Source organism: Mus pahari, chromosome 21 (genome assembly GCF_900095145.1).
Source record: "Mus pahari chromosome 21, PAHARI_EIJ_v1.1, whole genome shotgun sequence".
In the NCBI taxonomy this organism is placed as follows: domain Eukaryota; kingdom Metazoa; phylum Chordata; class Mammalia; order Rodentia; family Muridae; genus Mus; species Mus pahari.
In genome coordinates this window covers 384,932-411,837 of record NC_034610.1, presented here as the reverse complement: position 1 = coordinate 411,837, position 26,906 = coordinate 384,932, and the positions used below count along the sequence as shown (strand labels likewise).

The 26,906-nt window shown below is 44.8% G+C and overlaps 2 protein-coding genes across 5 annotated transcripts in view; one reads left to right on the top strand and one right to left on the bottom strand.

Annotated features, from left to right (window-relative positions):
• The window catches only part of Tfb1m (transcription factor B1, mitochondrial), a 46,744-nt gene extending 42,969 nt beyond the window's left edge, over nt 1-3,775 (top strand). The window contains exons 6-7 of the mRNA XM_021221484.2: nt 1,246-1,373; nt 3,225-3,775. Of these exons, the coding sequence (XP_021077143.1) occupies nt 1,246-1,373; nt 3,225-3,468 (372 nt within the window). The 3' untranslated portion in view covers nt 3,469-3,775. The remainder of the gene's footprint in view (nt 1-1,245; nt 1,374-3,224) is intronic.
• A 2-nt stretch (nt 3,776-3,777) lies between these two features.
• Tiam2 (T cell lymphoma invasion and metastasis 2) overlaps nt 3,778-26,906 on the bottom strand; it is a 194,124-nt gene continuing 170,995 nt past the window's right edge. For 3 of the 4 annotated variants that reach the window (XM_029532809.1, XM_029532808.1, XM_029532810.1), the window contains exons 2-13: nt 19,568-19,747; nt 16,803-16,871; nt 15,611-15,736; nt 14,677-14,785; nt 12,899-13,078; nt 11,320-11,438; nt 10,050-10,158; nt 9,550-9,608; nt 8,231-8,336; nt 6,922-7,009; nt 6,264-6,418; nt 3,778-4,867 (exon numbers count right to left, since the gene is read on the bottom strand). In XM_029532809.1, the coding sequence (XP_029388669.1) occupies nt 4,248-4,867; nt 6,264-6,418; nt 6,922-7,009; nt 8,231-8,336; nt 9,550-9,608; nt 10,050-10,158; nt 11,320-11,438; nt 12,899-13,078; nt 14,677-14,785; nt 15,611-15,736; nt 16,803-16,871; nt 19,568-19,747 (1,920 nt within the window). In that variant the 3' untranslated portion in view covers nt 3,778-4,247. The remainder of the gene's footprint in view (nt 4,868-6,263; nt 6,419-6,921; nt 7,010-8,230; nt 8,337-9,549; nt 9,609-10,049; nt 10,159-11,319; nt 11,439-12,898; nt 13,079-14,676; nt 14,786-15,610; nt 15,737-16,802; nt 16,872-19,567; nt 19,748-26,906) is intronic. The other variant, XM_021221237.1, reaches the window with a different exon arrangement.

Sequence of the window (26,906 nt, the reverse complement as noted above, 5' to 3'; positions counted from 1 at the left end):
CCAATTGGTATAGCTGCATGTTGAACTGGATCAGTAGTGTCCACTGAGAGGAAGCTCTGAGCTGGCTGTCGATGCATTTCAGGCTGTGGAAACACTGCTGTGGTGCCCAGGGAGCCTAGTCACCTAAGGCCAAGCTTGTCTTCTCTTGTCTCTCTTCTCTTGTTCTTCCAGGTCTTACATCTTAGCCTCTAGCCTCTTACTTTTCCCCCCTCTTAAAAACAAACCAGTTCTCTCCCATCTGCTGCTGGCAGAGTGAAAGGAATTATGCAACCACAGGACTTTGGAAAACAAGCTATCCTAAGAGATGATGATGCCAGAAGGGGACTGGGGAACAAGACCTGCTTTTGAAAAGCAGCCGCACTGCCCACACTCCCTACATTGTTGGGCTTTCTTTAAACGCCTGAGGCCAGTGTTTTACTTAGAGGCTTCGACTTGTGTAACCTCTGTAGGGCATCTCGATGCTGCTCACCCGGGCTCTGTTGAGCCCATTTCTCCCTGTCTTCACATTTTTCTTGTTATAGTGATAATTCTCAATGATTCATTCCTAATGAGTCCATTTTTGGAAGAGGCCAGAGGTAAATCTTTTACCACCTGTTTGAAACGCTAGTTGTCTGGTAATTAAACCACCTCAACAGCTGGTAGCAGCTTAAACATTGTCCAACAGTGACATGTTAAAAATTGTCTTCCATATCAGTCCAGCCTCTACCTCCTGGTGCATGTAAAGTTGCTACAGAAAGTTCTTGGCCTGTGTGGTCTCTGCACATGAATTTAGCCCGGCCAAGCAGTCAGCATCTGTACCTAACATGGCTGTTGTCCTAATCATCCCTTGTAGTCCTTGGGAATGCCCACCACCAATTCATGCCTGCCTACTGGCCTTGACAGTTATCCAGATAGGCTTTCAAGGTCATTGAATGTAAATTTTGAAGTAGTGACCATCAAGCTCTGGTCTAGTGGACACCATTATAGATAGTTGCAACTAGCTAGGATTTCTGTAACCATCCAAAACTTAGTTTTTTGTGTGTGCAGAGAAAATACAGGCACTGAAGGGTTCATGAGAACCACTAAAGAGCTCATGCTCCTGTGGTTTTCAAAGATGAATTAATTGTTCAAGACAAGGGACAGAGCTCCGTGTTAGATCATTTGTTTGCCAAGCATGCAAGAAGCCCTGGATTTGATCCTCAAGACTGGGGAAAGCTTAATCACGTTGTGCTATATGTTTGATTTTAATGATTTTTCTCAATGAAGGTTGATGTAGGAGTGGTGCACCTTACACCCTTGATAGAGCCCAAGATCAAGCAGCCATTCAAGTTGGTAGAAAAAGTTGTCCAGAATGTGTTTCAGTTTCGAAGGAAATATTGCCACCGAGGGCTTGGGTAAGAATCCTTTTTGACTTTATGGCGCTTAAAAGGCATGTATGATTCAGGCTCTTAGTTTAGGTCCTGTGGTTAGCAGCATGTAACCGCCACTGAGGAAACGCCCTGGGTTCACCTTAGATGACATATATAGATTTGGTTTGGTTTTAAATACAATCTAAAACCCACAAGTCTAAAGTTTTTGCTGACTTGTTGCTAGGAAGGTCTTGGCTTCTGTCAGGACTCAGTTTGTACAAGTTACTGTCTCTGTCCCTTAAGGACACACTTGAGAACTAGAAAGCAAATATAACTTCTTAGCAGCCATAATGTCATCATAGACTGTCTTCCCACCTTCTCTCAGCAGGGAGCTCTTTTGTTATGTCAGGCTTGATGCACAGGCCCATGGAGCCTCCCGGAAAATAAGTCCAAGTCATGGCCCTGCAGCAACCACACCAATTTCTTATCTAGTGGGTTTTACAGTGTTTAGTTAGGTTCAGTTATAGTCAGTTAAGAATGAAGAAGGGGCAGTACTTAAAAGTTTCTACTTAATATAGTCAACATATAGCTGCTTAAAAGGGCTCAGTGTTTAGCACTCATTGTTCATTCTTTAAGACTTAGATAGGTCCATTTGGGTAATCTGTAAGGATGTAGGAAATGTGGGTTAGTGCAGGAGATGATTTCCGGTGTGTTGAGGCAGCTGCATCCTGAAACCAAAGCAACTCATAAAACCCTCTTAAAGGATTTTTGCTGATGAGTGTTGTGAATCAGCCTGCCTTTTGTTGACCCTAGTTTTAAAATATAACTCATACATCTATACCTGCTAGTTCTAATTGGAGGTAGTAGACATCACAAAAAGTACATTTTACTTTTGAAAGCCCTGGAATTGGTCCTACTGTTTCCAAGGCAAACCCTCCTCCCACAAACTAAGTGATGGGCCCTGTTCATTTCAGTGCGCCTTCCCCTGTACAGATATGGGTCAGATATGGAAACACATTCTGAAGGATACTTGTTGATAGTTTTCAGTCACAACATACCACAAAGTAGTCCCAGGGGTGAGAACCTGTTATCAGACACTATACCCTGAAGCTGAGCTCACTGATCCAAGTCACCTCACCTTAAGCATCGGGTCAAGCTGAAAGGACAGTTTATCCTCTACCTGCCATGGCTTCTGCCACGCTCCTGGGATAAGCTCCATGATCAAGGTCCAGGCACACTTTTGCAGGGTTTCAACCATCCAAGTTCATTCATAAAATAGTTGGTTTTATTTAATGAAATTTAAGGGCTGGAGAGATGGCTCAGCGGTTAAGAGCACTGACTGCTCTTCCGGAGATCCTGAGTTCAATTCCCAGCAACCACACGGTGGCTCACAACCATCTGTAATGGGATCAGATGCCCTCTTCTGGTGTGTCTGAAAAACTGCTTCAGTGTACTTACATATAATAAATATATTTTTAAAATGAAATTTAAAATAGATTGAGTTGTAAAGATTGAGAATTGTTTTCAGAACAGATAACAGCACTTTGCAAAATGAGTCACTCTTTTGTAGTAAGGTTTGAAGACTTAATACATCCAGGTTCGAGAGAACCAAAATCAGAAATTTACTACATAAGATATAATAAAGCTTTTATTAAAATGGAGCAAATCAAATGTGTTTCATTTTACCTTGGGAAGGTAGTTTTCCTTTTGCGGGCACACCTTTCAAGTCTTAGCTTAGACCTGGCTCCAGAGCATCATACCTGAGAACCCAAGAGGCTCTAAAACCCAAGCCTCAGGCATCCACTGATGTGTCATTTTGAAGTTTGCACAAAGATATATCATGATTGACATAATAATTCAAGTAAAATTCTTCCCCCTCCCCCACTTTCCTTTCAGAATGTTATTCCCTGAAGCTCAACGCCTCGAAAGCACTGGAAGGCTGTTACAGTTGGCAGACATTGATCCAACTCTCCGGCCCACCCACCTCTCGCTCATGCATTTTAAGAGTTTGTGTGATGTATACAGAAAAATGTGTGATGAAGACCAGCAACTCTTTACTTATAACTTCAGAGAGGAGCTCAAGCAAAAGAAAAGTAAAGTCCAAAAAAAAGATGGTGACCCAGAAAGCTGCAGGTTCTAATTGCTGCCTTAGGGCTCCGGCCTGCCAGTCCCCATCCACCATCTCCACAGATGAGCATACTTCCCCCTACCTCTCTGTAAAGACAGTTACCGATGACATCATGACTTTACTATTCAATTTGGTAAGAAAATAAATACTAAGTAGATACAGTGCAAGCTTTCCTTTAATATATATACTGCATAGGTATGACATGTTTATTAAAAACAGCATTTATTACAACCTTCTAAAATGAAATATCTGTACATTGTGCCTCTAAACCATGTAAAAATAAAGGTGCTTTAAATAAAGCAAACCCTAACAGCTCAAAGAAAATGCCCTAAGGACTGGGGGGGGGGGGGGGCGGGCTTTAAAAGCTGTTAACCATAACCTCCCCAAGCACAGTGCTCTTAGCGTCTTGCCTGCTCAGGCTACATCCTGAGCCCAGTGAGGCGCCCTTGCTGCGCTCTCTGGGCCACTCGCTGCTGGAGGATGTTCTGAGGACCTTCAACGACCTGGATGATGCTACCAAGAAAAAAAGCACATAACTTAAGATAATTAGAATGCAATTTTATTACAAGACTAAATCATTTGATTCCTGCTCAAAGGGATAGACGCTAGTACTTTACAGATTCTGACCGACTAAATCTAGTTTTCTGATTCACAATAAATTAAAATAACTTAAATCTTTACAGGTTTTGTGGAAAAAATATACTGCGTAAAACTCAAACATGAATAGTTTTCCTGCAGTTTCTCTTTTCCAACAATTTGAAAACATGAGCATTGTAACCACACTACACAAATCATGATTTGCCATGGCTCTGTGCTTCATAAAAACACTCCTCATTAACGACTGAAGTTAAACTCTGGACACTGAATTCTCTCTCCAGAACCAAGTTTAGATCGATGCTGGCAGTTTCTGGGTGGCTGTCCAGGGACTGGTGACGAGTCTGCGCCTTGAGCAAAGTTCCTCTGCCCCTCTTGGTACTGTTTGCTTTCCGTTTAATGGGGCAAAAGTGGCCCCTGACCAGCTTGGGCTGTTCACCTGACTCTGTGAGAGACTGCTGCCCAGCTGGCTGCACACCGGGTTCCTCCGAGATTCTCAGTCTCTGGAACTGAAGCTCAATGTCCTTAGTAGGGCTGCCCTGTTTCAGAGGGTGGTGCAAGTCCTCATCTTCATCACTCAGAATGTCGCTTTCTTTGATGAGACCGTCTGGAAACTCTGGCAGACCCTCCTGGGTGTCTTTCTCCAGCTCGACGCTCTTAGAGTCTTGCCTGCTCTCGGCTACGGGGCAGCAGCCGCTGCTCTGGGTGCTGCTGCTCAGGCTGCACTCATCCGAGTCCAGTGAGTCGCCCTTGCTGGGCTCGGGAGGCCACTCGCTGCTGGAGGATGTTCTGAGGACCTTCAACGACCTGGATGAGGCTACCAAGAAGAAAAACACATGTTTCTCCACATGACACAGGAACAGAGTCTACAATGTAGAGTTAGGGCCCCAGGGATGACACTTATGTGAAGATTTTATTATGGGTAGTAGTAGGTGGCAAAACCATTTAGGTCAGACCATGAATTTACTGATGCTTTTAGGGTTTTGTTGTTGGGTCTCTTATATAGCTCCAGCTGGCTTCAAACTCGTTATCTAGCTGAGGACAGTCTTAAACTCTGCCTCTCTGTATTCAAGTGCTGTGATCACTGTGTGTGTGCACCACCACACCCAGTTTTATGCATGCTGGAGTTCACCAAATGCTGGGCAAGCTCTGTGCCCACTTAGCCATGCCCCCAGGCATGTCTGAAATGAAGTTGGGATTCAGCTGTTTTTTTAGATTCCCAGAGCTTTATCATATAGATAGAACAATAATGTTCCAACTACCATAAGGGCTAGAGTTACTAATTTGCCAATAAGTTGATTGAACAGTTAATGACTAATAAAAATTTAGGTTACATTCTTTTACCTTTTAATCCAAAAATAATATACTACACCTCTACACATAGCTTCCCTGTTTATTTCCCTAGATACTCCATTAGAACCTGAAAAAGTGTTCTTACCTCTCTTGAACACTGTCTGTGCTGGAATTTATAATCAGCATTAAGAGAATTAACATTGTGAGCATTTAATTGTGTGGGGGAATTGGGGAGTGTTCTCTAGAATTGGAAAGGGAATTCTTAGTTTTGGGTGTTTCTGTAAGCCATTAGCACATTTTTGATGACCACAGACTATCTTGACAATAGAATAGAATGTATGCAGATATGGAAAGATCACATTGGTGTGGGAGAAAGGAGAGAGAGACTATGTATGCCCTATAAGATTACAAAGAATTCAGAGATAGAGCTCAGTGGTGGAAGGCCTAACTAGCATCTATCAAAAGGCCCTGGTTTCATTCCTTAGCACCACTAGAAAAAATAAATAAATAAAGGAAGAAACAATTGGAAAGTAGGAAGAAAGATTAAGAACAGTATAATCTAGGCTGATGACCTACAGGCAGTGATCGCGTAAGAATGAGTATATCCAGTCTTTGGTCCAAATTAAGTATCGACCTTTAGGAAGCCTAGAACTGGAAACCCTACAGAGTAAGCAAAGCCCCCAGACTCCTGTTTCTCTTAGAGGAAGAAATGAAAAGGTAAGAGTGCATTGCATTATGCCAGCTGGTGGGGGAGGGGATTGAGGCTGGGGTGGGCTACTTAGGAGAGGATGCCAGGGCAAAAGGCATGGTTCTCTTAAGAGGAAGTGAAGTTACTCTTGACCAGCAACAGATTCAGTTATAGCTGTATTACAACCTCGCGCTGTTTTCTTCATTAAAACACTGGGCTGACAAATTCTCACCTAATTTGGCTGAAACAGGAACTCGGTTCTTAAGAGGCACTAGGCGGTCCTTACAGGTCTTCTCCAGTGGCAACTCGCACTTTACTTGGCGCCGGAAGTTCTCTCTCAGAATCGAGCGGATCACCTTAACGATGCTAGCTTTGCTCTCACTGTCACTGGGGGGAGAAAACAGAGCATGCACTGTCTTTCTGCTGCTTCGTGGGCCTTCCTAGGGATAAAGCCCTGTCTAGCTGCCTTGCCCTCAGAAGCTAGCAAGTTACCCCACCAAGGCTTTTCTGACTTAAAGTATGTCAGTTGCTCTTTTTAAGGTGAAGCTGTGCCCTCATACCAAAATTCAGCGGGGCACCAAAAAAACATACCCCCACAAACAGTTAAAAAAAAAAACAAACATATTTACTTATGTGTAATTGTGTGTATCCATATGTGTACTCCATGTTGTGTGTGTGGGGGGGTGTCACTGAACAGACCAGAGGTTGTCAGATCCCACAGAGCTAGAGTTACAAGTGGTTGTAAGCCACAAAAAACGGGTGCTGGGAACCAATCCCAAGTCCTGCGGAAGAGCATCAAGTGCTTCTAGCTTCGTAGCTATCTCTTCGGCCCCTTAACTCCCCTTTAAAGGGACACAACGAAGTCTTACATGGTGTGTCAAGGGAAGTACCTGCAGCACAGTTGAAAAATGGTTTCTGGCCGTCCTTCAATTTCTGACTTGGTATGAATCAGCTCCCATGTGGAATTATTTTCAGTCCCTGGGGAAAAGGAAGTGGAAACAAGAGTCCACAACTTTGCCGAAATCCCACAGTTGAGGATACCTGGGGTATCAACAATTCACACGTCCAGAGGTCTGTCCATTTCCGTCCATAGCACACACTGCGATAGTAAGAAAGAGCTACAAAACTTGGGCTGAAATTCTCCATCCCTCCTTGGAGGTGCCTGGTTGTTTTGTTGGTGGTAGTTTTTATTGTGGGGGTTTTTGTTTGTTTTGTTCTTTCACTTCTGGTGTGTGTGTGTGTGTGTGTGTGTGTGTGTGTGTGTGTGTGTGTAGCCCAGGCTGTTGTTGAATTTGTGGCAGGCATCTTGCCTCAGCTACCTAGTTCCAGATCCTTCCCCCTCTTGAAATAAACAGGACGATTTGCTCAGGAGCTTGAGGTGACAGAGCACACACACACACACACACACACACACACACACCGTCCCATGCAGTCACATTCTTAGAAACATAAAGCACCTCTGACAGGACCACATAAGCCTGTGGGTCTCTATCATCAAAGACTTTTCCTGCCAGTTAGTTAGTTTAGAAGTTCCTCCAAACATTGTTCTAAGTCAAGGCGGGGGGGGGGGTGTTGTGTTTTCTTTATTTGCAGTACTCTTAATATTAAGGAATTTTCTAGTATGTCTAAGTTCATAAAATATAAATTTGTGGAACTTTAATTTTAGGGTATCAAAGCCCACAGCAAAAAGGAAATGGTGACAGCTGTTGAGTGTAAAAGTGAAGAAACCATGTAGAACCCGTAAAAGGCCGTCCAGTGCCACTTGCTTTCTTCCAAAAGATTGCGAAGAAACGCCAAGACAACCCAGTTCTCATTTTCTCTCTCTAAAAAGTACATGCAGAAGTGACCCCAGGGGTTCCCGGGGCCCACGCACATCAAGCCTGGAGGGAGAAGGGGTGGGAGCTGTAAGAGTGGACCTAGGGGGAGGGTGGTATGTCAGAGAAGGTGTGCTCTAGGTCACTAAGGCCCTCACCCACTCCTGTCTTCCTCTGCTTCCTGTCCAACACAGTGAACAGATGTCTGCCCGCACACACTTCTGCTATAATGTGCTATGCTGCCATTGCACCACGGCCCAAAACCCATGGGCTCAAATAAACCATTCCTGCCTGTCGGGAATCTTGTTAACATGGAAGCCTTATGTTTCCATCCCACATGGATGAAAAGCACACCTTGTCACTGCATTTCCCCCAAAGTGTTTACCTGCCGTGTTCCCCAGTCTAACTTGAAGCGCAGATATGGGAATCAACCAGCGGAATTTAAACGGATCCAAGTCAGCAGAGTTATGAGCAGGCCGGGAATTCGAGGGCTGCAACACGAGAGACCACCAGGAAGAGTTACAGTCGTGTGTACAGTGAACAGGTATCTTGATGTGTGTGCCTAACATACATACAAACCAGGTACACACCCAGTTCTCAGACCTCCCAGGCTTGGAGCTGGGACTGTGCCAAAGTGAGAGAGTTCATGGAACACAAGGTTCCCTATCTCTATGAAGACAGCAGCCTTGCCTTCCTGCAGTCTCCAGTGCCTGCTGGTGGCTTATGGTGTCCATGGCAAAGTTCTCATCAAATACTTGGGAGTTTTGTTTGGGTCTTGACTTTTTGAATCAAAGTAAAAATTAGTTCTAAAGTCAAAACATTGTGGCCCTCTGTGTGTATGGAACCTTGTGTACTATTATGTTCAGGGAATAAGTTTTCTGTTTTGGCCTCACATAGGTGTTTGTCGTAAATCTTTTAAAATAGATGGACAGCTATTACACTTCTAGGCAGATGTGCAGAGAACTCAATAGCCCACCATAGAGATGTTTGCACTCCCATGTTTATTGCTGCTTTATCCACTGTGGCAAAGAACCGGGATCAAACTAATTGGCCATCAAAAGATGAATGGGTAAGGAAAATTTGGGGCAGGGGGTGGGGCACTCAGCCCCAAAGAAAAGTGATATTAAACATTTACAATAAAGTGGATGGACTTAGAAAGTAAATATTAAATGAGGTCACTGGATCTCAGAAAAAACTGAATGTTCTTCTCATGTGCAGAATCTAGCCAGCAGTGTTTGTGCATACTCTATTTACTCTATATATGCATGTATTTAAAATATACATTTGAGTACAATATAACATGAGAAGAACAGGAAAGGCTAAACTACAAGGGAATTAGGAAGGACTGAGTTCAAGTAATATGCTCTAGCTATGGAGAGGACGTAAAGCTGGTTGGTTTTCTGGTTCTAATTGTGTCGTGAATATTTTGGTTTTGATGGTTGATACATGAGTCAGCGCTGAATGTAAACTTTACCGTGAAGTTCCGCAGCTTTTATTCCTATTGCTATTCTAACTGTACAAGGTCATCGAGCCTCGTAGACTTGGGGTGTGATGTTTTTATTTATTTGTAAGTGCTTTAAAATAAAGTGTAACAAAATAAGATGGATGGCGTTACATTCCGTTGGACCCTGGTTCTTAGCAAGCTTTTAGTACAGTAAGGGGAGCTGTGAGGAGGCAGTAGTGATTGAAAGTCATTGCTCTTACCAGTTTCTTTTTCAGCTTGCAGTTTTCTTTATAAACCAGTATGACAGCTCTCTTAAAAACTAAAGAGAATTTAAAAAAGAAAAAAGAAAAAAAGGTCTTGTTATTCTTTGCAAACTCTTCCCAGGTTAAATTAGAGCTGGGTGCTTTCTGGGAACAAAGTCCTTGAAACTCATGTCTCTGAAATTCCACTGCATTAGCACCTGCTTTGCCCTGGTTAGGAAAGCAGGTCCTGGCATTTGTTTATCCATTGTTGTATTGACAGTTAAGGCCAGGGCATCTAGGCCTCATCGAGAACATACTACCTACGTGCTCTCCCAGTTCTGGGTGAGAAGGAAGAGGATTTGAAATGTAGCACTGTTTAGACAGCAGGTTTCCAAACTACCTCATGAGGTGCTTCCCCTAGCAGCATCTTCCCAACTCCCCAAAACCAGGAGTCAGCAAGAACAGCAGTGTTAGTCAAGCTTGTTGTTACCATTAACACTTCTGGAAGGAATACCAACCAAATACTGTGAGCTCAATGTCCTTCCTGGCTTTTCCTAGAGACATGAACGGATTCAACCAGGAAACTGTGGAATGCATCAGAAGTTCCCCCATTGACAGCTCTGTCACCTACATTGTAAAGACAAGAAACAAAGATGTGGAAACCATGGAGATTTTGATGTCAGACATAATTGTACACATGTGCTCACTGTTAAAATGTACATGCTTACTGTTGTATTTATATAGTCTCCATCAGCATAGTGTGAAGTGGTGGAATGTATGCAAATGTGAGGCAAGCATCAAGCTGCACCCCCTATTAATAATATTAGTAATAGAGATGATTTATGCTTCCTGCCTGCTGGACCAGGGTTTTACCACTGAGCTACAACCTTGCCCTGGGCCTCTTTTTATTTTTTGTTTTGAGACTGGGTCCTTCTAAATTTCTTAGGCTGACCTTAAACTTACCCTGAAACCCAGGCAGGCTTTGATACCGCAATTCTGCATCAGCCTCCCAAATAGCTGGGATTGCAGGACTGTTTACTAATAGGAAGTGGTACATTGTTTTTTTTTATTTTTGCTTCAGTACACACTTATATAGGTGACAATTCTGCCACAGAAGCCATGTTCATCTAAGGAGTCTGTTTACTTAGCGTTTACTTCAGGTTGATAAACCTGAAGAGCTGCTAATAAAATACATCTAATTGACCTAAATTTAAAAAAAAAAAAAAAAGGAACTCTGTCCCTTTTCAGTTCCTGCCGCTTTCTACTTCTTATATGTGCTTTAAACGCTCAGTGTTCTAAGTTTAGCAACCACACAAAAGTGAAAAGCACATAAAATACAGAATGTCACTGATCGCTGGGTCTGCTTGAGTAAGCAGGTAATCACTTATAACCAATGCCAAAACAGGACGGTCACCGGAAAGGAACAAGCCCCATATTTTATCCACATGCTAGGCTCCTTCCTCCTCCATTCCTCAAGCCCAGCCTTCCCTGGGTTCTAGTTTCTGAACCTACAACTCCACTTGCATAGGAAAGGAAGGAGGTGGGAGAAGCCAGCTCTGGTGCTTCTGTTGCCTCTGTACAACGCTAACATGACACGGTTACATTGTTAGACTAGTTCAATACATTTTACACTACATTTCTCTATTAATTATATAATTACTTTATATATTAAGAGCAAAAAAAATGGCTTTGTTTCCCCTAGGAAAGTCTTACAAGTAGCTACTCTGGAAGTTACCCTAAGCTTGTCCACCCAGCCATGAAACTGCCCAGTCCAAAGCCCCCACTGACTTCCTTCTCTGTGCCACTCTGCTCCGTCACCAGCTGGTCAAACACCATCCCGTAATCCTCGTAGATCTTCTGCATCTCATTGATGTGACTGGCGACTTTTTCCATGGCCTTTAGTGCTTCTAAAAAATACGAGAGTATGCTTGCTTATTCTGAATCCCATCAAATGCCAACGTGGGAGTCCAGCTCTCAACAAATGGTAACATGATTGAGGTACGGCCCATTTAATGCAGGTAGCCAGACTGTCTTCTACCTCAAATCCTCTCGGAAATGAGGTGACTGTGAAAAGTGCCATTCATAAAGCTAACCTTGGCTCAGCTACACATCTTAACTGTTTTATGTGTCCCCAAAGAACACAATGACTGTAACCAATACCATATTCCAGAATATAAAACAAGAGTTCTAGAGAAAAATGAGTAGTGGCTCCAGAATTGAACCCCACATGTCAGGCCTGGGGAGAGCTGCTCTTCCAGTCAGCGTTTCCTCTAAACTACCTGGCAAGTTAGGAATCCAGCACAGTTGCTCAGTCACAGAGTCAGAGGGCAGGGCTCAGCAGTGCTAGCATCTGCTTCAAACACATAGACCTAGAGTCTGGCTCTCCAGTTCAAGGAAAAAGTGCACTACTTCTGGTGTCTGTAAATTACAAATACCCAACTGTGAGCTCAGTTGTTTGCATTCTACTTGCTATTTGTCTATAATTTGGTCAAGGGGCATATGAGGGACAAAGGACTAATTGCATTTTATATCATTTACTTGTACAATTTAGCATTCATGTAAAAAAAAATCCTATCTTTGTTGGTTATGAAACCAATGTATACATTGGAAAAACAAGTTTGCTTTATATTCTTCTCAGTGATTATTCTCAGTGCAACTAACCTGCTTCTGTCTGGGGATGTTGTTGTGGCTCAACTAGACCTGCTAGCTTTGACATGTGGGAAGCAAATGACTTTCTCTCTGAACCTAAGGGACACTTAGCTCTCATCTCCAGAGCCTGGGTGCTATTGTCAGACCATACCTCGGGTCAGTTCATGGTAGCAATCCCCTGTGAGACACCAGACACCAAGGTAGCAACGGCCACCGGATGCCTGTAGTTGGATGTGAGCACTACTCGAAGATCTCCACAAGGTGGCAGCCCATGCAGCAAGCATGAGCCTTAGCTGTAGCACAGCCAAGACCACAGAAAGTGCAGGAGAGACTTCTTATAGCACTGTTCACTAGCCAAGTGACCTGTGGTCTTCTACTTCAACTCACCAGACCTAAATTACATTAGCTTAAAATTTCAAATCAAATCATCCCTCTTGATCAATTTAGTAAGAGCAACCTCACGGCAAGACTCCCTGTAAGCCAGGTGCAGTTATGTACACCTTTAGTCCCGGCACTCAGAAGAGAAGGGAGACATAGCTCTGTGAGTTTCGGTCTACACTGAGCACCACGGAGGATGGCTATACTGAGCTGTTTTCTTATGTAGTCGATGTAACTGAGATGAGCAGTTACAGTACCAGGGATTCCTGGGGAAGAGCTATGGACACCCAGAAAGCACTCTTGACCAGCTTGAATACAAGCAGCCTCCCTCCAGCCTTACCTGTCAGGTGATAGTGTTCTTCACTCTCATGGTCGGTCAGTGACACCAGCTCCTTGAGGAGCAGAGGATACTTGAGCACTCTCTGAACAGGCTTGATGAGATAAGACTCCAGCGTGGACGAGTGCTGCTTGGTGGGATTTCGAGCATCCAGAAAAGCCTTGAAGGCCTTGTCTGTTTTAGCTGTAACCAATGGATAAAAGATCCTTAGGAGAACATGGTGGGATGGATTAAACTGCATTTTACATATTTCCACGGTCCTAATGCCATTCAATATTAAAACCAAGTGCTTCCGTGGGTTAAGTACACAGTTCTAGGGACCAGAGTAGAACAGAGTGGCAAGCGTCTTTGTCAACACCACTGACAGAGCCTGCAAGTGAAGGTAGTTTGCTAGGATTATAGAGGAAATGTACAGTCCACACTCTAGAGAAGGATGTGACATCACAGTGTATCCTTGAATACCCATGATTGGTCTAGGTGGCCTAAAGATGGGCTTCAACTACAAGGGAAGCATTAGCTCTCCTGCCCTCGAACTTACTCTATACACTATTGAATAGTGTCGCCCCACCTCTGAAGCCTTCACCACACAGCTGCAAGCAGACCAGACCTGCTTACAGTTCTTCCCACTAAGTGTGGCATGAGGATCCCTGAGCAGCCAGAACTGCCTCTCTCCTGTGTCAGTGTTATGACAGGCACATATGATTGGGCAGCCGACACACTGGCCATCACACAGGGTTCCCCTGGGTGCCATTGGCAGACCAGCCATTTAGAGTTCAACCAGTTTGGATGAAGAAATACCCTCGTTTAGGTTACATCTCAAGGGTTAAATCAATAGCACACAGATGACACTGACCACCGGACCATGTAGGTGTCAAAATGATGATCCTTCATCTTTATGGCAAAGGACAGGTTGGAGTGCACGGTTTTTTTGTTTGTTTTACTCTACACCATCCATAACAAGGTATGTGTGAAAAGAAGCTGGGCGCCCTCAGTCCTTCATTGAAAGTGGCCTGAAAAGATGGATTTGGCCATTTGGCTAACTCACAGTCATTCGAAGCATTCCTAGAAACAGGATTTGGGGGGGGGGTTGTTGTTTGTTTTTTTGTTTGTCTCTTTGTTTGGGGTTTTTTGTTTTGTTTTGTTTGTATTCTTTCTTCTTCTTCTTTTTTAACTTGAAATTTCTGGGATACTGTGAAGTTCTGCACTTCAACCAAATGGGTTTAAGCTGCTTCAGTAGAAACGTTAAACCCAAGATTGTAGAAGAAACCTCTCCACATGCCTGCCCCATGAACATAAGAGAAGGTTGCAACATCACCTTCATGACAGTGGATGAGTGGGCAGCCTCTGGGAGGCCGTTTTTCCCAGTTCCACCAGGAAAACCACCTTAGTTATCTGCCTCCTGGAAGTTTGATGGTGGGGTTTTTTTTATAGCTCCACGGGCCTAAGAAAGTTAACAGAATTGTAGAAAATAAAAAACTATGTATTATCTCCACTCATGCAAGGCTTGTGGCTAGAATGCTTTTATAGGAAAAGCAAAACAAACAAACAAAAAAAACAAAAACAAACAAACAAAAAAAAACAGCAAAGTGACACATGACAAAGCTTAGAACCCACCAGCCCACGGCCACCATCCCTGCAAATAATGAAAACTCTCCCTCTTGCTTTTATCAAGAGAGGAGGACAAACCATGGAAATTATATTGAACTTTTTCCTTGCTGGATGCAGACCTATCCCTTATTAACAGTTTTTAAAAAGCACTATAAAGGGTATCAACAACTTACCTCGCTCCAGAACCCTCTGTACTTTAATGTGGTTGGCACAGAAGCCACTGTACAGTTTAAAGTGATCCGCATAGTAGAGAAAAGAACCTCCAAGGGAGAACAGCAATTTCTAGAAGGGAGGAGAGAAGGTCAAATCAGACATGTCTTGTATGTGCTCTGATGTCAGCAAAGAATTTACTTCTGACAATCGTCAGGACTGTTCTGTTCCGTCTATAGATGGGGAACAGTCTAAGCATTGCCTAGCAGACCTTAGACTGATGGGAAAGGTTCTGGCAGAGACACCTCCTGGAAGCAGATTAACTATCTGATGGAATTCACAACAAACAGGCTAAGGCACTGTTTCTCAACCAACTTTAGGCAGCCCCTGTGAAAGGGTCATTAGACCCCCATCCCCAAAAGGATCACAACCAACTGGTTGAGAACCACTGGCTTAAGGGGTGGGGTATGGAGTCTCTCAGAACCACCTACTCCATACTTGGGATGAATCGTTCCTACTGTATGCTTCTAACTTCCTTTCTACTGCCTTCCCTCTCACCTCTGGAAGAACTCCCTGTCAGCCATGGTCCTTACAATTACTCCTTCACAAGGACAAAGTTCCCTGATAGCAGTCTGAAATCCACATTCTCCAGCCCAGTTTCCCAAGACCTCATAAGAGTGGCACCCAGTACGGGGGGGCGGGAGGGGGACGGACTGATCTTGCTTTAAAAGAAGTTTCTACTACAGTACCTTTCTTGAAAGTCAGTGGAGTAGATGTGCCGAATTAGGTGATCCAGACTAACCCCTGAACACAGTCACTCCAGGGCTAAACTACGAAGCTGCCTTTCCCCACCCACAGAGCAAGCAATGCAATAAAACACTGAATTCACCTACATGGGAGAAAGAAACGTACACCCTACTCACCACATTTGCTTTAATCCAAATTCAAAATACTTACTCGAAACTGTGAGGGGGTTTCCAGAACACTAAAGTCTGAGGAAGCAGAAATTGCATCCTCCAGTGTCTCCAGGAACACCTTTTGAAACTCCAGCATCTCTGGCAGGCTCCCAAAAAGTGACTCCATCTACATGAAGAGTGGGGTGTAAAAAGGTGTGGCCAGGACAAGCTAGGCTCCCTCAGCCCCGTGTACAGGAAGTGCACCCCTCGACCTAGGCAAAAGCAAAGCCTTACAGAGCATAGTCACAGGGGTACAGTCTACACCTAGAGACCCAACTCCATCTCCCTACAATTCCACACTTCCAAGGTTACTTTTTAAGTGGATTTGGAATTTAAAAATCAGGGAAAATGGAAATTAGAATTAAAAAAACCTAATTCCTATGATTTAATATTAATCCATAAACTGAAAAGTAACTTTTGGCCATACCTCCTGGAAAAAAAAAATCCTTCTGCCTTTGTAAATATTCCACTGAGCTTTCTGGAGCAGAGGATACACACAAGACTTTCTGAAGAGCCTTCAACTTGGGTGTGTTCATTAGGAATCTACAGTTGGCTAGCTGGTGGTGGCGCACGCCTTTAATCCCAGCACTTGGGAGGTAGATGCAGGCGGACTTCTGAGTTCAAGGCCAGCCTGGTCTACAGAGTGAGTTCTACGACAGCCAGGGCTATACAGAGAAACCCTGTCTCAAAAAAAANAAAAAAAAAAAAGAAAGAAAGAAAGAAAGAAAGAAAGAAAGAAAGAAAGAAAGAAAGAAAGAAAGAAAGAAAAAAAAGGAATCTACTGTTGTTTTCTAAGACTGTTGTATCCAGCCTGCAATCCATGGGCTACATGAAGCCGCAGACAGCTATGGATACAGCCCAAACCAAAATCACAAACTTAAGTAAAACGTGTTCTTTGCATCTAGCATGATGGCATAGGCCTTTAATCCTCACAGTGGGGATACAGAGGATGGCAGATCTCTGTGAATTCAAGGCCAGCCTGGTCTACATAGTTCTAGGCCATCCAAGATACAGCACAAAAGCAACAACAATAACAACAAAGCAACAACAATAGCAACAACAAAGCAGTTCTGTCCCCCACCCACCCACCCCCCCATGGTTCTTGGGTACAAACCCTGAAGGTAAGAGCATCATTTTGTGATACTAAATTGTTAAAGAGGCTAAGAGGCAGAAGGAAGGTGTTTGCTATTTACCTCATCTTGGGTAAGAAAGGTCTCATTCTGAAGTGGCTCCAAGTATAGTTCAAAGAGGCAGCTCAGATCCTGAAAGCCAAGAGAAGAGCCTCTTTAATACATAAATCTCCAGAATGACCAGTTGATTCTGGTAGCCCAGGCAAGAGCTCCAAAGACTTCCATTAAAAATGATGGCATGTGTCCCATTGAAATTCTTGCCCTTCAAAGTGGTTATCGTTGCCTACCTAAAACAAAGATTAATGACTCCATACCTCTGCCTCCTAGATTGTACAGATTCACTATATGTTATGAGCAACCACTCTGCCATTAACTACCTGTTGACAGAACAGGCTACTGTGACAGCCTCTGTATGGAGTTGTGACTTCAGGCTGAAACCAGCAGAATTCCCAACTCATGTGTTCAGATGCAAGAACACCAACATTGAGCAGCAAAGATGTTTACAACCTAAGCCACACGAGTCTCTACTGATCTAGTCACGAGGAGAACACAATGGTGGAAATATTTACATAACCCACTAAAGTTTCTATTTAAGAACTTGGAGTCAAAAGCAATATATATTTTAGTGACAGAAAAGACTTCTTCGGGCTTTGATTCATTCTGAAGAATCAGGAGTCAGATGTCTAGAGCTAGTTGACTACTATGCAGACTCACTATGTAGACCAGGTTAGCCTTGAATCTGCCAGCTTCTACTTCCTTAGTAGAACAGACTGCCCAGCTTTGCAAGGGAGTCTTAGACTGCTTGAAGCCCAGAGTGTCCCCAAAACCTAACTAGTAACCACTGTGAGAGCAAACCCAACACCGCCAGCTCTTCACAATGAAAAAACTTCCCTGCCTTCCCTTCCTCCCTTCTTCCTTCCCTCCCTTTCCACGTCCACAACAACCTGGGAATGTGAGGAGGGAAGGTGGCTGTGAGTTACTAGATCAAATCTCAGGGACACACAGATGTGGAAAATTTCAAGGTACATGCAGATTTGGAGTTAGATCCAAGCAGGACAATGAAGAAAATCCTGTGTTAAGTCAGCAACAAGAAATGAAAGAATAGTAGGGGGTATATGTGAACTATAAGTCTGCACTGAACACTGGTTATTTTGTCACACAGTCACTCCTATCCAGACTAATGCCACTTGCCCAGAGGTCTTGCTGCAGAGCGGGAGTGGGTCATACTGAGCCCTGGGTGGCAAAGAGCCTCCGTGCCTGGAGTCCTATAAAAACAAACGACAGGGTTCTTGCAAAGAAGGAAGAGTTGGCCCTTCCCTGACTACCTGCTCACCCATCTACCTCAGTAGCCTAACCCTTACTGGAAATGGCCCTGCTAGTACAGTGTACTCCAAAAGGAGGATGGTGACAAAAGAGAATCCATTCTGTTCCCGACTCTGTGCTGGACACAGCAGGTTCTGTGATGCTGTTCAAATGCCTGATGGCTCCAGAGCCTCAAGCACTCACAGCTCCCAGAGCTGCTTGAACAAGGTTGTTGGGTCACTGAAGAAATTCTGAGCTCCCTGGAAGTCCCTATCTTCCACAGGATATAGGACAAGGAATACTGCAAAGTAAAGCCAAAATCTTTCTAGCTTTTCTTTCCCTTCCACAGACCAATACAAGAGGCACTGGAACCAACTGAGACTAAAATTTCTGACAACGTGTTGGGAATTAGCAGTAGCACAGTAAGAACTCGAATGGGCCTTGGTTGGTTGGTTGGTTGGTTGGTTGGTTGGTTGGTTGGTTGGTTGGCTGATTTGATTTGGTTTGGTTTGGTTCTAGACAAAGTCCAGCATAGTCCAACCTGGCCTCAAACTCATTATGTATCTGAGAATAACAGCTCCTGATCAGTAGAGGAAGGAATCCTCTACTTGCAGAGTGCTGGGATTACAAGCATGCACCATCATATTCAGTTCGGCAGTATCACACCCGGGGCTTTGCACATGTTTGGCAAGCACTGTACCAACTGACTACATTCCCAGCTGCTTGGGTAACAGCCATATGTGTGCCAATTTGTAACTTGTGGACTTAGCAGATGTAAGAATTTCTGGAAGGCTGGTGACAAGCACAGGGACCAACATGGAAGTTGGAGAGGTCTTCCGAAGGACATGCAGCATTACAAGCCAGCCCAGGCCTGAATTTCCAGCCACTGTCCTGGGCCATGTCCTTCCAGAGATACGACAAGTGGAGCAAGCTTAAGATAGCCCCAAAGCATCAGCAAATGCGTGAAGAAAAGAATACTATATTCTCAATCTCCTATGTTAATAGAATGTTTCTCAAAGTACTAACTAGGGGCTGGCTGATCAGATAAATGAATTCAATGGGTACCCAAGACCACGATAGCTATGCCTTTGTCGTGGTATGGTGAAGTGCTTCCATTCTACACAGAGCTTTCCATAGATAGGGCTGACCACCTGGATTCTGAGAACCTATATTCAGGGCCCTTGGGGTATAGATTGCTCCCCAGCTCCTCATAACCCAAAGTGATCGCTACTCTTTTTGCTGAAGCAGTGTAGAGTCCGTTCCCACAGGTTGCAAATTATAAACTCCAACATCTGTTTCCATAGTGAAAGCTGCCTTGGCAACAAAGGAACCAAGAATCCAAATTTTCGGAGTCTTCTCAGTTCTTTTACCCACTCAACCTGCCCACCCTTCCCTGCAGCGGTTCACCTCAGGGAGAACATGTCTACATCCTGAGTGGCAGATGTCCCAGGCAGAGGCAACCTCAGGCATCCACCAGCTAGACATCATCAACAATGGGGTGTGCATGCCCCACCACTTCCCATTACCTTCACATAAGACTTCTCTGTGTCTACAAGCTCCTGAATGACTTTCCGGAGGCGATCTGCATCTGAGAGGTGACGAGCCAGAGGCCTGGGAGGTGGGTCATGGCTCTCTGTTGGTGCTTCCATACTGTTGGCGTGGGTGCCGTTCAAGTCCCTGCAGAGCTCCGCAATCTGGTCAGCACTCTGAGAGATGACAAGAGAGGGAAGGTCATGCTCAGGACACTGCTTGCCAGCATTGGATATGCACCTCACCTAGAACACCAAGTGTTTCATCTACACCAAGCACACGGTCAGGAGTCTCACAAAGACTTGGATCTAGAGCCAATAGCTTCATTCACTTCAGACTACTCTCACTATTACCCAAGAGTCCTGTAAGAAAGACAGCATCTATAGTGTTTTCCTTTGGTATACAACATCCCTCACTATCACACGAGCTATGAATGCTTCTTTATCACTAAAAATCAGAGTGTCGGGAATGAGACTCTCTACTCCTTGGGGTTGCTCTAAAACTCCAGACATAGAGCTTTCTGAACAGTACATAAAGGAGGCAGATTCACTGGATCCATCCTCCCCTCAGCAGTTGACCGAACCAGCTTTCCATCTCCCAATCTGGGAAACTCAGACATGCTGAGGTACCATACAATTCCAGGATGGCTTGGTCCCAGTCTGCCTGAAGTTCTGCCCTCAGATCTAGCTATGTAACCTGTGCCATGTAGCAGTTATAAATGAAAACACTCAAGCTGGCTATGCATATACCAGGATAGAATAGAAATCATATGTGTCAGAAAAAAAAATGCCGTTCTGGTCCACCACCCTTTTCTCCCCCCCCTCACCCCCCCTCTCCACCATCCTTTTCTGTTCCAGCTCCTCTGCTTCCCAACATAGTGTCTTCATCTTCATTTGGTGGAAAAACAGAATCAAGACCAAAACCTTCAACAGTGATCCTCTGCCTGGCCTTGCTATCCAGTTCAATGAATATCAACCAATCCTGCCTGCTCAGTCTCCAAAGAAGTGGAGAGGGTAGTTGCCACCCAAGTAAAGAAGACCTGCCAAGGTTAGAAACATCAAAGTGCAGACCGGGACAGTCTGGAAACCAGCAAGAAGATGAGTTGGAGAGATGGAAAGACCACCCTGGGATGGAAAACCATGGAAAAATCAGCTAAGATTGTAATGTGGTCCGAAGTGGGGTATGACCCCTGAGCTAATGATGCGGCAGGAAGCACGGACCCAGTAATGTTCAGAGCCTCACTCAAGGGGTGAGTGGAAAGAGGTGAGGCTCTCGCCTACTGCATGCCCTTCTGCATGAATCCTGGTTTACAGCACAAGAGGAGATAAAGGAGAGAGATGTTGTTTACAACTGGACATGCAGACTTCAAAAGTGTTTGCTTCAAAACAGTTCAAGCAGAAAAACAATTTTCCTTGAACATACGTATTTTCGCTTGTTTTCATTTTTAAATTTGAACATGAATATTTCTGGTAATGCCCATCAGAAGACGGATATAAAATTCAATAGGAAAAAAGATATGGACGGCCTGGGGCATAGGTCAGTTAAAGAGTGTTCTCCTAGGTTACAACAAATTTCCTGGCTTTGACCCACAGCATCATGAAAGCCAACTTGGGCATGGTAGTGAACATCTGTAAACCCCAGCATTCAGGAGGCAGAGGCAGGGCGATCAGAAGCTAAAAGTCGTCTTCAACTACAAAGCAAGTTTGAGGCTTGCCTGAGCTAAATCAAACACTGTGCCCCACCCCCTGCCAAAAGATATGTATCTGAAGGCTTTGGAATATAACTCTATTTTCCAAGTGTCCCATATCATCAGATTTTATGATCTGTTTTGGAAGTTCCAACACTGTTCATCACATCCTAACAGCACAAGCTCACAGGAAGTGCAACCAAAAGGTGGCAGCCTTTCTTTTCCAGGACCTGAGGAACTTGAAAGAATGTGACTAAGACACTCAAAGGCTCCTGGCTTCCTCATCCTCTTGGGTGGACCCCAACCTCACATTAGTTTTTAACCAAACATGGTTCAATCCTGAGCCAGAACCCCTGGGGCCCCATCACATGTGGGGGTTTTGGTTTGTGAGATAAGGTCTTGGGAGGCCTGGCAGCTTGCTAAATAGACCAGGCTTGCTCCGAACTTGCAGCTCTCTCTTCTGCACCTCCCAAGTGCAGAGAATACAGGTATGTGCAACTACGCCCCACTGTGGGATTGTTGTTGAGATGGAGTCACCCTATGCAGCCCTTGCAACTTTGCATTTGAGGTCCTACCTTGCCCCCCCTCCCCAAGTGTTGGATTACAAGGACGTACCACCTTGCCCAACGCCATGGATACACCAAGTGATCCTGAGGTATGTATGGCCTTCAGGAAAACCACTGGTCTCTCTATCAGGACAGCTACACCTACACAGGCTTCCCAAGACTGGCATTGACTCCAGCTTATAACCTTTCCCCAGGATGGAAACATAGAAGATGCATAGTCTATGTTTGCATGCAGAAAAAGCACGCTGGCAGAATCACATCCAGACGATGGCCCTGGTTCTAGGCCTAGTCTTCTACTGGCTACTAAAAAGCTGGTGATAATTACCGGCTCTAAAACTTACTTGAAATCTCTATTCTGAGACTTGCACCACAAACTCAGACAATGCAGATTCTGTAGTCCTGAGAGCTGTGGAATCTATATTAAGCTTGCATATACCGCACAAAATAAGATCTGACAAAAAACGCACCCTAAGTTAAATGGCATCTGGTGAGATTACAGCTTTGCCTTGCTGCAATGTCAAAAATCACACCTAACAATGCGGTGTTAAAATAACCAGACTTCAAAAATAAAATATCTTGCCATTTTGGAAATTCAGAATTCATTTTAAAAACACTTCTCCTAGGATTAAGTTCCAAAAAGTGAATGTTAGCTGAGTTATTTCAATGGCAAATTTACTTGTCACGGTACCGCAATTAAGTGTTCAAGAGCTGCACAGATGCCTATTGTACACTTAACGGTTTAAGCCAAGGCCTAAAGGTAACTTTAAGGATCACAAGGAGGCAGACTTGTTATCATAGACTTGATAACAAATGTTTTTGAAGATGCGTGAGAAAGCTTCTCGTGGATACAGGTCACTTCCTCTACTACCAACAATGATAAGCATCAGACAGTAAAAGGCCACAGTCTATGCGAGTATAGTTAAGTCACTTAGGAGCAGTGACATTTCTGAGTCTTCTGCCTCCTTATTGATGAATATATAGCAGCCTTGCCTATCTGACAGATGGCTGCACCCTTCACTACGTGGATCCGGGAGAAGAGGAAACTTGCCTTTGCCGAGTGCCTGCGCCACCCCTCGCTTAGGAGACCCTCCCACTGAGCATGCCCACTGACACTTTGTAAATGGTGGCCACCCATGGGCAGAGTGAACCTGTTCTTCCTGTTGCCTCTGCCTACCTAAGGGGGCCTGGGCTCTCTTGCCCCAGGTAACAGAAGGATGGAACGTGGCTGCTTCAAGCGGTGAATGCAAGAAACACCTTTGCACGTGCCATTTCGGGGACAATGGGGAGGTCTGTCAGGCCATCCAGACCTCATCCCTAAGGAGGCTGCTTTCAAAGCAAAAGGCAGTGTTCCAAGTTGGAGGTGGGCATGTATGAAGGCTCAGAGCAGTGGGCACGGCGAGGAGAAGGTACCAGCCTGCTGAGGTAGTAGCCGACTCTCCTGTTTTTCAGTGTATAGCAATCAGTAGTAATGGGCTTATGGTCGGCCTCGGGGTCTTCAGGAGGATAGAAAACATTCACTTTGTGAATCTCTTAAAAAGAATAAATGAATTTTTTTTTCCTTAAAACTGTGTGGAAAGGTAATGTACGGACACTCTCCTCCCACACCCCCAACACGATATGTTCTTTCAAGTTTTTTGCTTTAGCATGGCAGTGCACAACCTGGAGAGTCCTGAGCAGGAGGATTGCAGCATAAAGGCTAGCCTGGGCTACACACTGAGGCCTTGTCTCCAAACAAACCAACTTAAAGTTGTCGGGTATTTACTCGGAGCCACCAAGCTTGATCCCCACTTGAAAACAATTTCATCGTATTTACAGACAAGGCCTGACTCACCGAGGAACTCTGAATCCAGACAGATGCCTGGGCAGGGTCCTCTGGGGTTTGTTTCAATGCGTGGCTAAGGCACCTTCTGCCTCCCTATAAAAAGAGGCAGCCTGTCTATTGCCAAGAAGCTCAGAAAAACATTTCAGGGGGATGGCACCCAAACTGCCTACAGCGAGCAAGCATCTAACCTCAGGTACACTTTGGAGGAAAAAGGACAGAGTCTTACTCAAGCCAAGTTCAAAGCAACAACCATCTAACCCTCCTAACCCGGACAGCAAGACACTTTCCATCAGAAAACACCAGAACAGCCTCCCTGTCACTTGGTTTGCAAACACCCCCCCCCCCCCCAGATCACACAACAGCTCTAATGGTTGCCTTTTCCTACTTGAACACATACCCTGACTGGATTTATTTCAGTTTCCTTGAGGGCTTTGGAGCCTTAAAAGTAACTGCTGCGGGTTAAAGTACCTCCTATTATGAGCTACTGCGCTGGTCAGAAGCCCTCTGCTGCATAACTGAGCTATGGCCTCATCTTGATTGGTGTGCAGCAGCGCCCCCATCCTTGGCTCAAGGTATGACAAGCTATTTTTGCCTGCATGGCTTGAGCTCAAAAAAAAAAAAAAAAATTTTTTTTTTCAGCCCATAAAACGAGATTCAAACTTGCTGGATAATGAGGTAATATTTCATATGGAAGCAACTGAGAGGGAAATGCCAGAGAATGCTTCTTTTGAGTTCCCAGCCTACAGTAAAAGCTTGGGGTTGGGTATCAGCAGCAGATGTCACCAATATACCGACCCTTCAAATGCTATTCTGTCGGGGTGACTGGTCATACTGTAAACAATCTGGCTGAAATGAAAATATGAATAGAAGACACATAGGACTCTCAATCTAACTCCTACTGAGATAATGGACCCTAAAGAAATGAGGCTTTCTCCCAGGAATTTCATGATGGGAAGAAGAAAGGGGTACCAGGCAGACTGTGGACTTGTCTCCCAAAATAGTTCTAAGACCTTCTTAGAATGAATCCTAGATAAAGACAGGTTGGTGTTGGGTGGGACCACACCTTGACCGAGGCTGTTTGGATGTCCTTTGCCCTCTACTTAAGCTCTGGTCTCTTCTGGCCTGACAGAAGGACTTAAGGGATTCATTAGATCTCTCATCTCTCTTCCCCAAATGGCAGCACGGAGTAAATCTCCTCCCTCTCCTTTCCACTATTAATTTGGCCCTTTTAATTGGCTTATCAAGGACTGCTGGCCAGGCCTGACTTGGAGCACAGGTTATGCACACCTGCCCCCTTGCACCCCCCCCCCAACTCTGATGGCAATAGCACAAATGTGTGTTCACTTACACACTCTGGCTGCCGGCTCCTCCCCTCTTCTCTCTCCCACACTTGGTTAGCAGTTTTATCCTAGGTCACTGACCTAAATCCGAGTCAAGGCTGCATAAGGACTGCAAGGCTTCTCAATGCTCCAATCTCTCAGGCAGAAGAATCAGGTTGATGATTTCATACTTTCAGAATACTAGCATTTCTGGCCCGTTGGTAATGATTAACCTTAAGGATGCCCCAGCTAGGGCAAGGTGTGCAGGCAGGGGATAGTTAGTATGCTCCATGTTCTCTTTTAAAGAAAAAAAAAAACAAAAAAACCCTCTGTTCACTGTCTAGAAGCCATGAGGAGGCTGTGTTCCCGAGCAAGCTGAGGGCAACCACAGTGTCATCTGTCACTTCTAGCAAATTAGTTAAGTCAGAAAAGTTTGCCTTCAGGGGAAAAGATGATTAAAAAGTACAAAGGACTTTCCCTCAACTCGCTCTGTGCTTCGTGTCTCTAACTTACAGAAAGAGCTAATATTACCAACATGACTGACACAGTAGATCTGGAGCCCCCAGCTGACAGGAGACTGCCCCCAGAAAGGCTGATGGCATCTGAGTGAGGAGGACCACCTCCGGACTTCCCCCGAACAGCAGGGTCAGAGGCCTAAATTACGTTTTTTTGTGAGGCCCCTGGAGGCAGCTAGTGAGCCTACAGGCAACATGGCGATGCCTCAGCAGAACTGGGCTGAGATGACCAGTGATATCTGTCAAGCCATTTGTCTTACAGTAGTAACAGTGAAACAATGGGCAGGCCTGAGAATGGATCTCCGTTGGTAGCATGCAGAAAGCCCTGGGTTCAATCCCCAATATCCCATAAACAGGAGTGCTGGGCCCACACCTGTTATCCAAGCACTCCAGAAGGGGTGGCTGGTGAATCAGAGGTTCAAGGTCATTGTTCTGGCAAGTTCACTGCCAGCATGGGCTACATGAGACCCTGCCTAAATAGAGAAAGAAGAAACAACTCCAGAGAATGTCATTCTTGTCTTTAACAAAGAGAGCAAACAACAAATGGAGTACATCAAAATGGCCTGCCCCTCCCCCGCCACCCAACCAGGGCAAAAGGAGATGGTAAACTATGACATTAACAGTCAAATAAATTACAGTACAGAAATGCAGTGCGAGTCACAGCAGCTACCTGTGGTGGAAGACACCTGTACTGTCCAAAGGAGGACAGGGTTTGTTAGTGAGAGAAAGGGACCTCTGTGTTGCCAGTGATGCTAGTTAATAAATGGTTCTTAGTGAGTGTTAGGGTTCCAGTTTGAGCAACACAGAGCAGAGGTGAATGTGCTTGGCTGAGTTCCAATAAAACTTTATTGATAATAATAGCCAGCAGGCTGGATTTGACCCACAAGACACAATTTGGTGACACCTCTCCCTCTTGAATGGTCCTCTTTTAATTAGTTGTTCTAGAGTGGGATTATGGAAGTCTCTTGCATACATGGGTGTTGTGTTTGGCACCAAGCAGCTCTCTCGTTCCTCATGAACAAATCCGGTAAAGAAACTCAGTACCAAGCCAGGAGACACTGAGAGACTGGCCATCCTCTGCAGCCTCTGGAGGAGGAACATTCAGACATAGCGTTTTATGGGAAAAGAGGTGCTTGGCTCGACTGAAAGGCTGCTTACTCCTTGAAAGGTCCCTGGCAGAGGGATCTTCTCTTCGTTATTCCTGAATCCTGACCAGACTGCTGTTAAATAAGGAAACCAAGCAGAAGGCAGGCAACAAGGACCCAAGCAGCCTTGGCACCTCTCCTGTTACCAGGAGCTTCTGGGCTGTCCCAGGAGCAGGATGCCTGCCTGGGGCCATGGTGTGGGAAGCCATGTGGAGGCAGCCGTCCTCCCTCTCCCTACTAAGTAACATCTCGGCTTCCTCTACCTTCTCAGAATGTGTCCC